Consider the following 16271-nt stretch of genomic DNA (forward strand, 5'->3'; position numbering starts at 1 on the left):
CATTCTGCGTTGTCCAGTTAGCTGCTATATTTTTTATTCATTGTCAATGTCAATGAAGGCGCATTCTTAAAATCTTGTGCGAGTAGCAAAATTGTTAAATCGTAGCGGTTGCCTCGCTTGTCAGTCGTTGCATGTTGCTATACGCGTGGTTTAATTTAATTTAGGTTGTTGTAATGCTGCTTGATCTTCACTTACTGTTTCCTCTGACCATGAAGTTATAACGTATTTCAGAACATTTTCGTTAAGTTCATTTCTTTCTTTATCAGTGTCAGACGATTAGAAATTTTATTCTGTTCGTTTATATTTGATGGGGGGGCAAAAGTAACATTTTTGTGTTTGCTGTGGACGAGAAGTTAGATGTGAGCGTAAATCATTAAAGTCTTTCATAAGAGTGGGCAACAGTTCAACAAGATGTTTCTTTCATGTTGGCTAACAGAATACAAAACCTATTCTAAGCAGTTTCAAACAATACTGTACATCTTTCTCGCAAATTAATTACAAAACATATTTCATCCAGCATGACCCCTTAGCACAGAGCTAGTAAGTAACGAACAGGGTCGTAGATTCTCTCGGAAGTGGTAGTACTTGACCAGATTTATTGGCTCGGAAAGGTTTATTATCTTACATGCAGGTTAATAATTATTTCACTGTAAATATTGCTTCTATAGATTTCATATCGTCGGTGATAGCAATTATTCAGAGCCAACTTATCAACTCAATTATAGTTTTTCCCGTACACTTGATGCTAAGGTGGTGACGGACTGGTAATTCATGAATATATAGCAGGTGTGCTTGAAGTTGCTGGTCGCATCCTGGTGACTAATCCATGCAGATGATACGTATCACGTATGTGATAGGATTGCAGGCATTATAGATTAACCAGATAATAAAAATGCAAAATTAAATTGAACGTCAGTTGTATATTTAAAAGTTTGTACTGCTGTCAAGCGTAAAGATTTCAATTGCCATATTTTTCTTCTGGCTATCTTTCTACACCAGCAGCTGAACCAAACATTTGTGCTTACTCTATAAATGATAACCTGCTTACTACAAAAACTCCTGAGATTGACTGTTCTTTCCTAATATTAATTGAAATGCAAAAAATGGCACTTCGAGTAAGGTATGGCGTGCACATACAAAGGTCGGGAACCTTAAATGTTTTTCGAAATAACTTTCGAGAGGATAATGCATTTCTGTGAGCAAGGTTTAATACGTGTACAGAGCAGATGCTAACTGCAAAGTACATTGATACAAGTATAGGATATGAGGTACCGGTGGGAAATGTATTAAGAGAAATTAATTGGGTGAGGCAATTTGACCTCTGATATAAGGCAGAACTTACGTTACCGCTGAAGCTTAAGAAATATCCTGCCAGATGTGTTTTAGTTAAATCCTGATTTTATACCTATGTAACAGTATCTGATGTAAATTTAACATTGTAAAAATAGATAGTAATTAAGTTTTCGTGAAGCTAAATATATAATTATTTGTTTGAACGAAAGAAAATTTTCACGAAAAACAAGAAATCCTATCGGAATGAACAAGGGGCAAATTGATTTCCTAATCTTTTTTCATTTTTTTAATGCTGCCTGTATACCGTTGAGAAACAACGATAACAAAAATTTCCACGCACCTTACGTTCATTTGTATTTCAGAGGTCATAATTTAGTGATAGCAACGTACTTCTTGTTGTTGTACAATAAATTGGACAGGTGTCAATACCCAAACCCAAAGAGCCTTCCTTTATTAAAGATTTCGTTTGTTGACTGAAGTGTTTAGACTTGTAAACCTGATCATACTTGAGCCGAAAGTGTTTTCAGGTGAAAATATTTTGAAAACTGTGAGAATTACAAACAGTAAATGTTATAAAAAGTCTGTATCTTACAGGACAATAAATATCTAAACAAATATACATGAGTCGAAGTAAAAAAAGTAAAAACATTAAAGACCATCCGATACCAGGAAACGTCTTACGTCCCATGTATAACTTAATCATCATTCAATTATTTACACTAAATTCTATCTTAATAAGTATAACACGTTTCTTTCACTCATCAGTTATGTCAATTATGCTTTATGTACAAACGCTAACGCCGAAACGTATAGTGTCTTTAAATATTTAATTACAAAATTACAAATTGTGTGGCGAGTTTTGAATAATTACAGAGAAGTGTGTAACTGCTATTGGTGAGCAGATTACGTGGTACCAGAGAATTCATTTACACACCATTTAGATCTTAATTCCTTAAACGGTAGAGTTGGTAACAGGCGTCACTGATTAACTTGCATAACACGGCCGAAATTTTTTTTAAGAAAGAAAAATATTTTGACGCCTATATCCATCCGCAAATTAGAATTTCATTGCTTCCAGAGTCACCACTGCTGCTTTAATAATTTATTCCAGCCTAAAGTATTTACAATGTTGGCAGGCTGTTAATGGGAGCTTCCAAACAGAAAAGTCGGGAATCGTTTTTTCTAGAGCACACCGCTACGTCGGGGAAATTTATTAAGTTGCATAGCATTCGAGAAATGGAATCTAGGGATTTAGTTTAAGAGACTATCCTGCTGTACAAATGGAATATTTTAGGGAAACGTATAGACGCTGACTGTTATGACAGACTGGCTCAGTAGTCCAACTGGACAAGAAGCTCATGAAGTTACTGCTACATCACCTCTCTTAAGTACCTGACTGACTCGACAAAGCTATGTACACTATTAAATAGGCGGTAGAAAGGCAGTAAAGGCGCTGTTACGGTCGCACTGCAGAAATACTGCATGTAACTTCATGGTAAAGACCGACCTATTTAAGGCGTAGACCGACGTCATTATGACTTCAGGTAGTAAGGTCTCTCAGTCTGCCGTTGTTATCGAAAGTGATGTGAATCATCTTGCAGAGCGGCCGTGGTGGCGTGGAAGCACTGAATAACAATTCAAAACGACGTGCGGTTTGACTCCGAGGTGCCGTGAGCTGTCTTGCTTGACAGCCGTCGGGAGCAGCAAGTTTTTCGTATTTACAGCACCGCGCCGTGATGAGCGTCGCACTACTTCCTCTTCCTCTTGCCGAGCACGTCGAAGACGGAGGCGATGTTGCTGACGTAGGTGGAGGCGGCGGGCACTGGCTGCGGCGAGCCGAACTCTGCCCACTTGGTCAGGTCGATGCTGGGGATGACCCCGCTGCGGCACGGAACCCGCGGGTTGCTGTCAACACGCAAGCACGCAGCGGTCAGACACAGGCTCCGGAGAACAGGTGGTCACGCAAGTAAAAAAGAGTCTCTCGGGGAAGTGATACATCCAGTGATCACTAATTGCTAATGTTAAAATTATATCACTAAAAAGGGTGGAAGAAAATGGAGAGAAAAGAAAGAGCAAATGAAGAAGCGTTTACGATATTCCTACTACAAGAACAGGCTATAAAAATTTATACTAAAGAAGATTTTTTTACAAGAAAAAGAGACTAATGAGGAATGGGATGACATTTTAAAAGCTGTAAGAACTATACGGTATCTAATAAAGAGTTACGTAAAAAAAGAAAGTGCCAGAAGAAAAAAGGATATGGAATGAAGAAATCGCAAGCGCAATAAGAGACAAGAAATTAGCCCATCTACAAGCGTTGCAAGAGCAAACGGACGATCAAGAAAGATATAGAGGGTCTCTCTCCGAAGAGTCGTCAGGCGCATTTTCTCTGGTGTTTCGTCAGATATTTGCAGTTTCGTTTCTGCAACATGTAGTTGGTGTCAGTCCAAAGAAATCCTGCCCATCAGAATCGAATGGACACATTGGCCCTGTGAAAGTGGAACATGCAGATCGAGGAGACGGTCCGCGTGTTTGTGTGGCCGTTTGAGGTGCCAGCCGTTCCAACGGTGCTCCCATTGACATACGTTGCGCCCTTGAAACTATTCCATCTGACCATCGACTGTCAACAGAAGACTCGCCTTCAGTCGACAAGCAGTCTCCGATGCGGCGGCAGGGCACTACAGACGGATATTGTGCTCTGTCAGAGCACGTTCCGGCATCAGCTTTGCAATGCGAAGAGGGAATGACCCTACAGAAGTGGTTCGCCACCACAGATTTGGCGATGAGAACCGACGCTTTTGTCCCTGATGGCAACGACTCCCCCAGTGGTTGTTGGATACTGACACTCATGTCCGAAAACAACGGGCTCCCAAATGGTTCAAATGGCTCTGAGCACTATGGGACTTAACTTCTGAGGTCATCAGTCCCCTAGAACTTAGAACTACTCAAACCTAACTAACCTAAGTACATCACACACATCCATGCCCGAGGCAGGATTCGAACCTGCGACCGTAGCGGTCACGCGGTTCCAGACTGTAGCGCCTAGAAACGCTCGGCCACACCGGCCGGCGGGCTCCCAAGTGACGATCGAAATGTAGACTGGCGCCATTCAATACCTGCATGATCAAGTCGATTGAAGACGATGATCTGGATGGTGATGACTATCCCCAGCACGAAGATATTATTGTAAGTTCCCTGACAGAATTCAATCAGCAGCATATTCGAATGAGACCTCTCGCAGCGCCACGCTTCTGGATGAAGGGTAGCAGATGAATTCAGTATCTGACCCTATCACAGAAATACTGGAACCTTCGGCTGTCCCGTTAATTCCGAGAGATGATCGAACACAATCTTGCCTGGGTGGGCCGACGATATAGAGGACGTTACGTTTCCTGCAGTAACTAAAGCGGTTCCAGGTGCTTCACATCACGACAGTTAAATGCCAATGGACATTAGAGGGGACCCATTGTTGACAGCAGTGCCTCCTTCCGGTCTCCCATCTCCACGTCTCCCAAGAGACTTCAGCAATACCGCCTCCCAATGTCTGGACTGCCAGATTGGAGCCATCAATCTCAATACCATCAGTTCTGAAGTCAAGATGCAGATGTTTCATGACTTCTTGTGTGCAGCAGTTCTCGACGTCGCACATTCTCCAGGAAGATGTTTATAGGGCGCCACCCACGGATAATGGCAGTGGTTGGTGGGTTGGGTTGATTTATGGGAGCAGACTAAACAGCGCGGTTTAGGGAAGGATGGGACAGGAAGGTCGGCCGTGCCCTTACAAAGGAACCATCCCAGCATTTGCCTGAAGCGATTTAGGGAAATCATGGAAAACGTAAATCAGGATGGCTGGATGTGGGATTCAACTTCCGTCCTCCCGAATGCGAGTCCAGTGTGCTAACCACTGGTCCACCTCCCTCAGTAATGGCAGTGGTACGTCCGTTCTTGTGAAGAATGGCATCGTGATCGATCGTGCGACCTACTATCATCAGCACAAGGACTTGCTGTCACATATCCGGGCGTCAGGATTGCTAATGTGTATGTCCCCTCTAGTAAGGACAGAGGACAGACCGTTCAAGATGTTAAGTGTTATTGATGGACGGATGCTACGATCATACCATCCTAGGGGGCGACTCCAGTTGTGTCCTGTCACCACAGGATCAAATGCCACACTTAACACATGGAGAGAACTGCAACGCCTGGTGCAAGACCTTCATCTCATCGACACGTGGTGGAGTATCCACAGCAGCATATGTTACTGGGCATTCAGCGAGCTGCTTTGATAGCGTCAGTGTCTCCCATGGACTTATGGCAGAAACTCTTGATGCCGAGATATGGCCAGCAGCCACTACAGATCATGATGGCAACGTCTACATCATCTCTCTCCCACGACAGAGTGTGTGGCGGAGCAGGAGCACACGGAAGACGACTGTAGCGCTCCTCGAGGATCCAGAGTGTCGACAGAGGATCGTGAAGACCTGGAGGAACTGTGAGAGGCGTAATCTGACGTATTCTTCTACGATTCAGTGGTGGTTCGATTGCGCAAAACCTGCACTGCGGGGTGTGATGATGAATTACTCTCGAGATTCTATGTGTTGGCAATGGCACACCATTTTATCCCACCGTGGGGTATATCCGCCCAACCACTGTCGCCAGGGCATCGGGCTGAGGTCCAGAGATTGCGAGCAAATATCACAATGCTTGTGTCATGTCGTCTTGAGGCACGCTTGAGTGCGCCTGTAGTCAAGACTGGATCAGGGGTGAATTGCTGGCCATGTATCACATTATCCGCAAACTTCGCAGATGTCTCAGAGTATTGATCTTTGTGCTGGATATGCCAGACGTCTGGCTCCTGACGGCCATAAAAGGATATTGCCAACGCCTTCTTGGAACATTGTGGGTGGTTCTACTCTGCAGAAGAGCAGGATGCTATGGCGATGGATGAAGACCTCCACTTCCCACCTCGGACCCTCAATTTCAACGTGGCAGCGACACTCGTGGAACCCATAATGACAGAGGACTCGCCAGTGCCCTCAGTAAAGGGGCAATCAACAAATCGCCAGGCCCAGATGGTCTACCAGCTGAGTTCTATCACACGTTCTGTGATGTTTTGATGTCCTGATAGGTTGTGATATACCAACAACTGATGGATATTATGACGCTCCGATGGGTTACGATGTATCAAAAACTTTTGGACCCTCCAGTGCTGACGCCACCTGCCTTTGTTGATGGAATCCTTATATTGGTCCCCAAGCCGTCTGCTGGATAGGACCGCCTTTTTATGCTGGTAAATAGCAATTTCAAGATATTTACAATAATTCTAGTTGCCCGAATTTAGAGTGTACTACACCAAGTTCTCTCTACTGACCAAACGTGTCTTGGCGGTATAAACAACATACAGACAGCACCCAGTGATTACCAACAGCACCCAGTGATTACCACGATGTCATTGCACTGGTGGTGGCATGTCATGTGCATAGAGCCTTAGTATTGGTGGACTTTGACCCAGCTTTTGATATGGTATGGCATGATTATCTTGAAAAGTTGCTTTGACAGCTGGCGTTCACCCCAGTCCTTCATAAACACAATCATGCACCTTATTCATGGTGCGACTTCACAGGCTACAATCAATGGACGTATAGCAGGCAAGATCACTATCACCCACTCTGTGAGGCAAGATTGCCCCCTGTCAGAGGTTATGTATGCCGCTATCATGGAGCCACTTAACACTGACTATGATGCCCTCTGCAGGGACTTAGTGAGTGTATGAGGACGATCTAGTGTTTTAGTTCACTCACCAGCCAAAGTCCAAAGATCCCTGGACTGAAATGCCCAGTAAGGTGCTTCAGCCTTAAGCCACTTTAACTTGAAGTCTGAAGTGATGATCATCAACAGCAGCTTCCCAGAAGGCAGTTGAGGCCCATTCCCTCTTTGGTATACTATCAAACGTTTGGTGGTTATCTTTACGTGTGACAGTCGACAGACAGCACAGCTTACACATACTCATCTCCTACAAGGCATACATACAGATGTCCATGGCAACTTGCTGCGAATCTTGAACATGCTACAGTGGTTGGCTTACATCAGCATCTATCTGGCATCTGGGACTCTCCATCTGGCCATGGTCCTCCCAATGCCAAAGACGAGCAGTCTTTGGTTATTTTGCCAGAGCAGAAATGATCATCAAAGTGCAATATGACCCGCTCAACCTCCCTACTACAAAAGGTGGTCTTGGAATGGCCAATGTGCTACTTAGGGCAGTTGCCTTTTATGTAACAATAATGATAACGATGCGAAAAGACCGCCAGAGCAACTTCATAGGAACTCTGATTGAAGAACTGGTCCCTGCCACTCACGAACCACCCATCGCAGTGGCGCATACTTTGCCACCACTATCTCACCTAAAGGAATTTTTTGCGGACTTCAGTTATGTCAGTGCGGACCTGCCGAGTGAGCAGCTTCAGAGGGCCTACGATGTTTACTGCCATATGATGCGAGGCCATCCCTAGAATCCGAATGAAAGCCGTCTACCCTCGGTTACTTGGTCGGTGGTCTAGCGTTCAGTGCATGGCGCTCTTCTCGATTCTGATGTCAGTGATGCCTGATGTTTGGTGGTCAGTCACAAATATATGAATTGCCAGAGGCTCCGTTCCATGCGTATGGCTGATTCTCCGTTATATCCAAAGTGCCAGCTACCTGATAACAGATTAACACCGTCGGGAGAGTAGGCCCGCCGTCGAGATGTGGAGGTAGATGAGACTGATGTTGGCCCTCATTCATGGAACGACCCCTACAGCAGTGACTTCGACATCCCTGCTTATCCCAGAGATGACGCTTCACCCACATACTAAGATGAATGCAGTGATATGGATCAAGGGCTTGTCCATATTGTATCTTTACCATGCTAATGACATACACTTTCTCGATTTTTGGACCTTCCTATTGGAACGAATCACTGATATATGACGCCACCCACACTACCACCAGTACTTTGCTAATTATCTGGATAGTGTCTTCTGGGGCCCTCCCTACAGCTAGGGCGTGCTGGGTATGAGAATTTAACCTTATGTGCATATTAATTTTAGAGAACGGACTAGAACAAGTGATAGAATCATATGAACCCTTTCTTCGTGACGACGTGCATGGCCCTAATGATGGATTAGAAGGATCCATGGAGATGTTGATGGGTGGCAGCAGTAGGTGTCATGTCTAATGTTGATTCGGCTAGTAGGGCAGCCCTTACATTCTATTTATGCTTTATTTTGTTTAAATTTTTTGTTATTTATCCCTAAAAGAGCACCTTTGTAAGAATAAAGATGTTTCGTTTCACCTGCCATTCTGCTTCGAAATGAAAAAAAAATGGAGAGGAGCGGTTCAGGGACGTGATGGGGGAGGCGCAGGCCTCGCAATTCGATCTCCGCCCAACCTGCCTCCACCGGCCTGAAGATGACTGTTCTACTTTATATTTAAAAAATTAAAAAATGGTAAGGAGACCGCTCGCGATAGTCAGAAAATCTGTAAATAAAAAAATGGTAAGGCGATTAGTGGGAGAGCCGGGTTCGAGTCTCCGTCCAGCACAAATTCTCATTACCGTCATTCCGTTATACAGCTGATAGTTGTCCATATTCTCAAGTGCGAATACATTTCATGTATTTCATAGCGGCTGTACTCGCCGTAGTGCCTGTTCCTTCGGAGATGCAAGTGTGTCCGAATGAATAGTGCACCGTAATTCTGAACAAAACAGGTACTGCAATATCGTACTAGTAAGCTTCTGTTGTTACCAACAGCTTCCCTTCACTAGCCGAGGAGCTAATGCCCGAGGATGACTACCCTTCCATGATAATGCGTGCATTACACTCACTAAGCCTCCTCGGACACAAATACGACTAGATATGTTGAAGCAACATCGTGAGTAGGCTTTGGTGTGGCACTGAACTGTTTTTGTCTAAGCTTTGATAAATCATTAAATAATAAATGAATTTTGAAACATCCCCATTCTTGTGTGGCTACAGGTGGAAAGAGAAGTTCTCTTCTCCATGGTTACTAAGACGGATTCTCGTCCACGGCGCCGGTGTATGGTTCAAATGGCTCTGAGCACTATAGGACTTAACACCTGAGGTCATCAGTCCCCTAGAATTTAGAACTACTTAAACCTAACTAAGCTAAGGACATCACACACATCCATGCCCGAGGCAGGATTCGAACCTGCGACCGTAGCAGTCGGCGGTACCAGACTGAAGCGCATAGAACCGCTCGGCCACACTGGCCGGCGGTGCCGGTGTAGCCAAAGGACTTAGTTCCAGAAGGCAGCGGCAGTAAAAATCTATGAACTTACGTCGTCGCTTCCAGTTCCCAAAACTTTATCATTGCCATGAAATCATGTACTAAATGCGTCAAGTCGACCCCGTTTACTGCGAATCAGTAGAACATTTCTTAAAAGTTTGCCAGTTATCTATGTTAAGCCTCGCGTAAGGATAACAGAAGAAGTGAAACAAATTTGGCGAATGGTGATAAAGTCAACAGGAAAACGAAGAGAAACGTTTGTCATAATTTAAAAGTATTACCGTCTATAAGATCAACATTTACTTACATCTCGTGGTCAGGCAGTACCATAGGATATATCTGTATCGTATCTATGATGTCAGTGTTGTCGCAGATGACCCTGGACAGCTTGATTTTGCGAAGCTCCTGTAGTTGCTCTGAAATAGAAACGCAAATATTGAGAAACAGTAAATTAAGAGACTATAGTTATAACATCTGCACTTGCTTTTGTTACACACTAACAAGGACATACAACGCAATCTCTTAATATATAAATAATCATAGTTGCCGAAGGACTTAGGAAACAACAGGTCGTAGACGTCTTCACGGACTCCACACAGTATCTTCGTAATGGGAACAAAAATTTGGATAGCCGGATCCTGATATGGACTCAATTTCCTTCAATTAAGAGTGCAGTCAACTTATCAAAAAATTTACAAATTACATTCTTATCTTGAAATTATTTTCATTGTGACACTGTATAGAATTAAAATGAGAAAAATTTACTAGTGTCTATGAGGTAATGAGCGAAAGCTAAAGGTGAATCCCACTTAATCAGTAAATAAAATGTACTATGTGAATTTCAAATCCACGGCATTCTATATTAGAATGCATTGACCGAACTATAAAATGGTGACCCTGTGGTTCGGCACATTACACAAGGCTAGAGCTGTCTTGAACTGAACTAGGTGTGCAGTGGTCAGACATTCCCATTCGAATACAGTCATTGTGATTTACTGTGGTTCCCCAAGATTTTAGAAATAGCCCACGGCCGATTCATCAGCGTAATTTCGGTTATCTGCCTTGGTAGCAGTTACAGTCGGCTGCGTTGCAGCAACTACTTGGTCACCAGGAAGAAGACCATTCAAAAACTCTCTATTACTTGGCGACGGTGCATATAGTCTTCCTCGAACACTTCGTCGTTAGCCCAGGCTTCTCTCTTCTTCTCAAGCTCTGCTACATTTTATGATTCTGTTCCTATGTCGCCTCTCGATGAATACGTTCTTACTCACATGCGTCCGTTTCCCTTATCAGCACCGTCCCCAGTTCAGCTCAGTTTTAGTCTTGATGTCCTCTGCGTGCCTCACGTCGCCACAACGTTCTTACGCCTTTGGTAAGTCTGTATAATATTTTTGATTTTCCCTTCCGCGAGACGTTCTTTTACCTCGATGATCGTCTATTTTGTAAGTAGCATTTTATGTAGTCTTGACCCTCGTTACTTATCGTACAATTAGGCAGGCTCTAGTTTCAGAGATCTATTTTACCTTACCAGGTCAACGAAAATATTCATCAGCTACACATACGATTTATTTTATAGTTTTTCATCTATCTTGTTTACCACTTTATCCTTATTCTAGGTTTCCTTTATCGGAATCATATTTCTTGTATTTCGCTGTATTTTTAACTTGACTACCGATTTCTTGACGGTTCAACGTTTTTATCACAACTGGACACAGAGTGTTGGGTCGTCACTGGTTATCGCTTCACCTAAGTTACGAAATAAATGTCACTTCATATGTTTCTGTTTAGTTTCGTATACAGTTAAAGTACATTCTAACCGAGACAGCATCTTTGCACATTTTGTTCTCGTTTATATATAAATGTATCGCTGAAAATGTGGTTCTAACACAATGTAACTAATTGGGTCATAAATATTAATCATACACCTGAAGCGATCTTTTTCATCATGATATAGTTTTACATCTGTGGATATCCACAACACAAAATTCTCGGCAAACAGATTTTTAGAAAGTGTAGTTTCTTTGTGTTAGAACTAGGGTGCAATATTATTCGACGGCGGGCAATAGCACCTCCTTAGTAAATTACTCGTCAACCGTCACTCAGTTGACCTAATCCTATGTGGCTTGTTACAGTTCAATGAAAAAAACATCGCAGTGTGGGACGCAAAGACAAATAGCTCCATCGTAGCGCTAGTAGTCCCCTTGTGTTGAAGTAAAGTGACGTTTATAGATAAGTCAGAGAGCTAGGTCGAACGCTGGTAAGACACCAGTACTACTATTAGTGAGAACGCCGGTTTAAATACATCGATTCCAATTTTTCACGAGTACCCTAAATTACGACAGATGCCGGGATGGTTCCTTTGAAATGGCATGGCCGGTTTCTTTCACCAGTTCGAGTTTTAGAGTTCCGTACTTAATTATCTGGTAGTCGACGGGATCTACTATCCTTTCTACAGAAAGGTTGAATTCCCAGTTATCAAATAGCTTCTCAGGTAACTAATTTTTTCGTTTTCTTATTGATTCACCTTTTTCTACACTCAGAACGTAGGATCATGGTGGTATGTTCGAATAACATTTGAGTACTTCCTGTACAGGATGTTCCGAAACTATTCATTAAGATTAATGCAGGAGGTAGAGAACCTCAGAATAACATACGGCCCTTAACAGCAATTTCTGATGCTAGGGGCAATTTACGCTGAAATTAGTTTATCACGCTGATAACAGCAGTGGCATTCACACGATCTTGCCTGTATGCACGTAGTACACTGTCGGACCATTGACTGTCCATTCGAAGATTTGTGGCTTGACTGCAGTGGTATCAGCTGCGACAGCAATTCTGGCGACGAGATTTTCTTCTGTTTCAACAACGGTTTCATATACCAGTCGCTTCATGTGCTTCCAGAGGAAGAAATCCAGACACGTGGGGTCAGGGGACCTGAATGGCCACACCACAGGACCATCTCGGACGATCCATCGATTCCCTAAGGTGCTTCTCAGATAACTCCTCTCAGCAATTCTGCAGTGGGTTGGCAGCCCACCGTGCTGGAAGTTCATTCTTTGTTCAACATTCAGAGGTACATTCCCCAGCTGTTTTTGTAACACATGATCCACAAAGATGCGATGCGATGGAGATCCGTTGAGGCGGAATGGAAAAATGTATGGTCCAATCAACCTATCATCAGGAATGATTACCCACATATTAGCACTGAATCGTCAGAGATGAGCATGAGATCGCGTGTTTAGTGGATTCACACGTGCCCAAACAAGCGAATCGTGGATATTGAAGCAGGCTTCATGAGTCATTGAACATGACCTCGGCCAGAAATAAGGGGTGCGGGACAGTCTGTTGTAAAAACCATTGTGCAAACTACACCCATTGTCAAGTACCAGTGACGCCAAGTGCTGAAGATGTAAAATATGAAGCTACTGATCGTGTAAAACAACCCACACAAGCATTTATCTGACATCAAGGATGTGTGAAATGCGTCGTGCATTTGTAGATGGAGTGTATTTAAGTCGCAGAATCTCTTATTCCATTTCGGGTATTGCACTGTTCGATTCAGGCCTGGATCAAGCGTACTTGCACAGAAAGTGCCTATTTCAAGTATCTGTTAATGCAGATATCCGAATGTTTGGTGCTGTGGAATCCGTCGGTTGGGAAAGAGCTGTCGATGCTCTCACATCAGTTCGCTCATTTCCTTTTACAGACCCGTACACCGGGTACATCTCAGCCATTTCAGCATACGTAAGCCAGTCCATGTTCACTATTGTCACAAGGTGATACTAATGTGACCGACTCGGTATGTTTATCATTGGCTTGTTGACACAAGCCAATGATACTTGCGAATGACTTGTGTGTTTCAATGTTGACCTCGGAGCCAACCATTCGTACACAGAGCGGTTTGGGATGTCAGCACACATTCCTAGTCAGTGACACCCACACAACAGCTTATGTCAGTACCTCGAATAAAATGTTCCTTAATATTACAAGTAGACGTCAGAGGCCATATATTCTTTATCAAAACGTATGTGTTTTGATGTTCTCATAACGCGTATTAATTTGAACGAATATTTTCGTAATATCCTGTTAGTACTGACTAATGCTGAGCTTCTGATAATGAACAAATCAAAAGAGAGACATAGACCTAGCGAGGTGGCTCAGTGATAAGGGACTGGACTCGCATTCGGAAGGACGGTGGCCCAAATCCTTCCCTGACTATCTAGAGGTTGGTTTTCTTTGGTTTCCGTAAATCGCTTAAGGCAAATGCCAGGTTCTTTCGAAAAAGACACTGTTCAATACACTCCTCATCCTTCCCAATTGAAGCACGTGCTCTGTCTTTAATGACCCTCTCGTCAACGAGTGGATAAGCCCGAATCTTCTTTTCTTCAAAGTCAGAGTCACTTCAGACTTATTCAATAGACCAAGGGTTGAGAAGGAAACTTACCACAACCAAGTGTGGGAATTATCCTGGAACAGGCATAAGTGATAATGTTTGGGCGTGTGAAGCAACGGGCTCGTTAATCTAAATGACTAAAAAAGCATGAATGATGGCAAGGAGTAATGGGGAAAAAACGATAAGCGCGAATGTTATTTCAGGATCAGTTGTCATTTAGCAAATATAAAACATTTCCATTAGGTGACAGTAAATAGTGATTCAACTCTCTCCTAAACCCTTGCCTTTCGTATTCGTCTGAACTTCTCCACTGGTCTTTTATACCAGCTAGTGGGATTTCCTCATCTCCTTCAACACGTAGAACACTTCCACCTCTCATTTCAGCACTTGAGTCCCGGCACCTATAGTCTCTACCATTCTTGAGAACCCTGGTCTACTGCTGCGCCTTTATCACCTTACCTCCATCTCTATGCTCTCCATATCCTTTCATAACGGAATTCCAACCGCCTTTCGCTCCCACAGTGTCAGCTCATCTCGTCCTTCCAACCATAATCCACCCTATCCACCCCAACGCAAATGAAAGCTCAAATTCACTCTGCCCTCAGTCAGCTGACACCACACTCCTATCCTAACACCTGCATCCCAGCTATGACTTCCTTTACGACGTCACTAACGCTCTGAAACGTTTATAGCAAATTGGCAAAGAGGAAATGGTAATGTTGTGTAATCTGTCACACAACCTACTGTGTAGCAGCGTAATTTGATGATGTGGCGTCTCGTTGGTGAGAAGGCGTGATAGTGCACTTGAAGACAGAGTCCCTAATTCTCATTGGCTGTTTGGAGCACCTCCATATATGGTAGCGTTGCTTCTTGTTGACGTTGGCTGGTCAAATCTCATGAGATAGGAACTCTACCGTCACGGACGAGGAAGTTGGGTGGCGGCCTAGTGCGGTCATTAGTATAAGGTCGCTGCTAGCAGTTAATGCCTTGAGCTGCAGTGAGCTGAAGAGTGGTCACCGCTCAAATATGTTAAAGTGATGTTACTATTTATTGGTAGTAAGAATTATTTGCATTATTAGAGTCTGATGGCGTCTGCCGAAGTGGGCAATCGCATATGCAAGGTCGCAGGTCATCATTGTTAATATCTTAAGCAAAAATGTATTAACTGCCAGGAATCGTTATTATGAATCGCTTATATTGATTACATTATCTTAAAATGTGACTCACATAGTAAGTCACAAATTCATATTTACAAAGTAGGTATGTGGAATGTTGCGTTATATTTCGTATGTGTATTTTGAACAGTGTGCTGGCAAGAACTGCTGCACTGAATAAATGACCGACATCCATTAAAATAGACTTTTGCGCTCTTTATTGGAAGGTAGACCAACATTTTCCCAGATCAGTTTCAGACACCACTTCATAATCGGAACCGCTACCGAGCGTAATCCTCTGCGAGAGGGACATTCAACTTCATAAGACGCAAGGCGAGCTAAAGAACCCTGCGAAGATGCTGTAGAAATCTAACTACAGCCCTCAGATGTACTGCCAGGTTGTTGTCACCAGCCCCGGGACATAGCTTTTAGAGCAAAACTGTTGTACCCTCTCCATCCAACATCCTCCCCAGTACCTCCCATACCCAATCAGTTACCACGAAACCACACGTATTCATCCTCACTGTCATTCTGAATGTGCATCATATCATAATTATCTTTTTGTAAACATAATCACCTGCATTTTAACTTCAAGAAATGTCGCATTTTAATCAGTAAATTTAAAAAGGTCAATGGCCGAATGACGGGAACGTGTCCGCTGTTAGGCCCGCCTACCCACAAGGGATGAATGTAAATTTTAAACACAAAGGATATATAAAGAGTCTATTCCTCTTGAAACAACAATAAAGAAGGGTAATTTTGAAGTGAAAGCAGAGCATGCTTACCTGGCGTGAAGGAGGAGGGCTGGTTGGGTAGCTCGTACCAGAAGCGGTCCCCTCGGCGGGAGTAGCTGAACTGCGTGGCGATGATGCAGGCGAACGTGGGGCCCACCATGCTGCCCGGCAGTGGCTGCTCCGACAGACCGCCCGACCACAGATCCACGTCGCTCGGGTGTCTGCCGGTGCAAAAGTACCACTCTCAGACACGACACAGGTACGACAGGAGAGCGTTAGGTGTTTCGAAGAGTAAGGAGTGGCTGTAGCGCCGTAATGACCTTCAAACGTCAGTGGCAATCGTAGTAGATCAGAATCCCTTACCCTCTCACTTCTACACCTGCGTCTACATCTATACACCGCAAGGCAGAAGGT

At 43.7% G+C, this 16271-nt stretch overlaps 1 protein-coding gene across 1 annotated transcript in view; it reads right to left on the minus strand.

Annotated features, from left to right (window-relative positions):
• Positions 1–900: 900 nt before the first annotated feature.
• Positions 901–16271, minus strand: part of LOC126177652 (chorion peroxidase-like) — a 262598-nt gene continuing 247227 nt past the window's right edge. Inside the window, exons 16-18 of the mRNA XM_049924471.1 lie at positions 15909–16078; positions 9884–9992; positions 901–3198 (exon numbers count right to left, since the gene is read on the minus strand). Of these exons, the coding sequence (XP_049780428.1) occupies positions 3042–3198; positions 9884–9992; positions 15909–16078 (436 nt within the window). The 3' untranslated portion in view covers positions 901–3041. The remainder of the gene's footprint in view (positions 3199–9883; positions 9993–15908; positions 16079–16271) is intronic.

The sequence above is a fragment of the Schistocerca cancellata genome, chromosome 1 (assembly GCF_023864275.1).
Source record: "Schistocerca cancellata isolate TAMUIC-IGC-003103 chromosome 1, iqSchCanc2.1, whole genome shotgun sequence".
NCBI classification, from domain to species: Eukaryota; Metazoa; Arthropoda; class Insecta; order Orthoptera; family Acrididae; genus Schistocerca; species Schistocerca cancellata.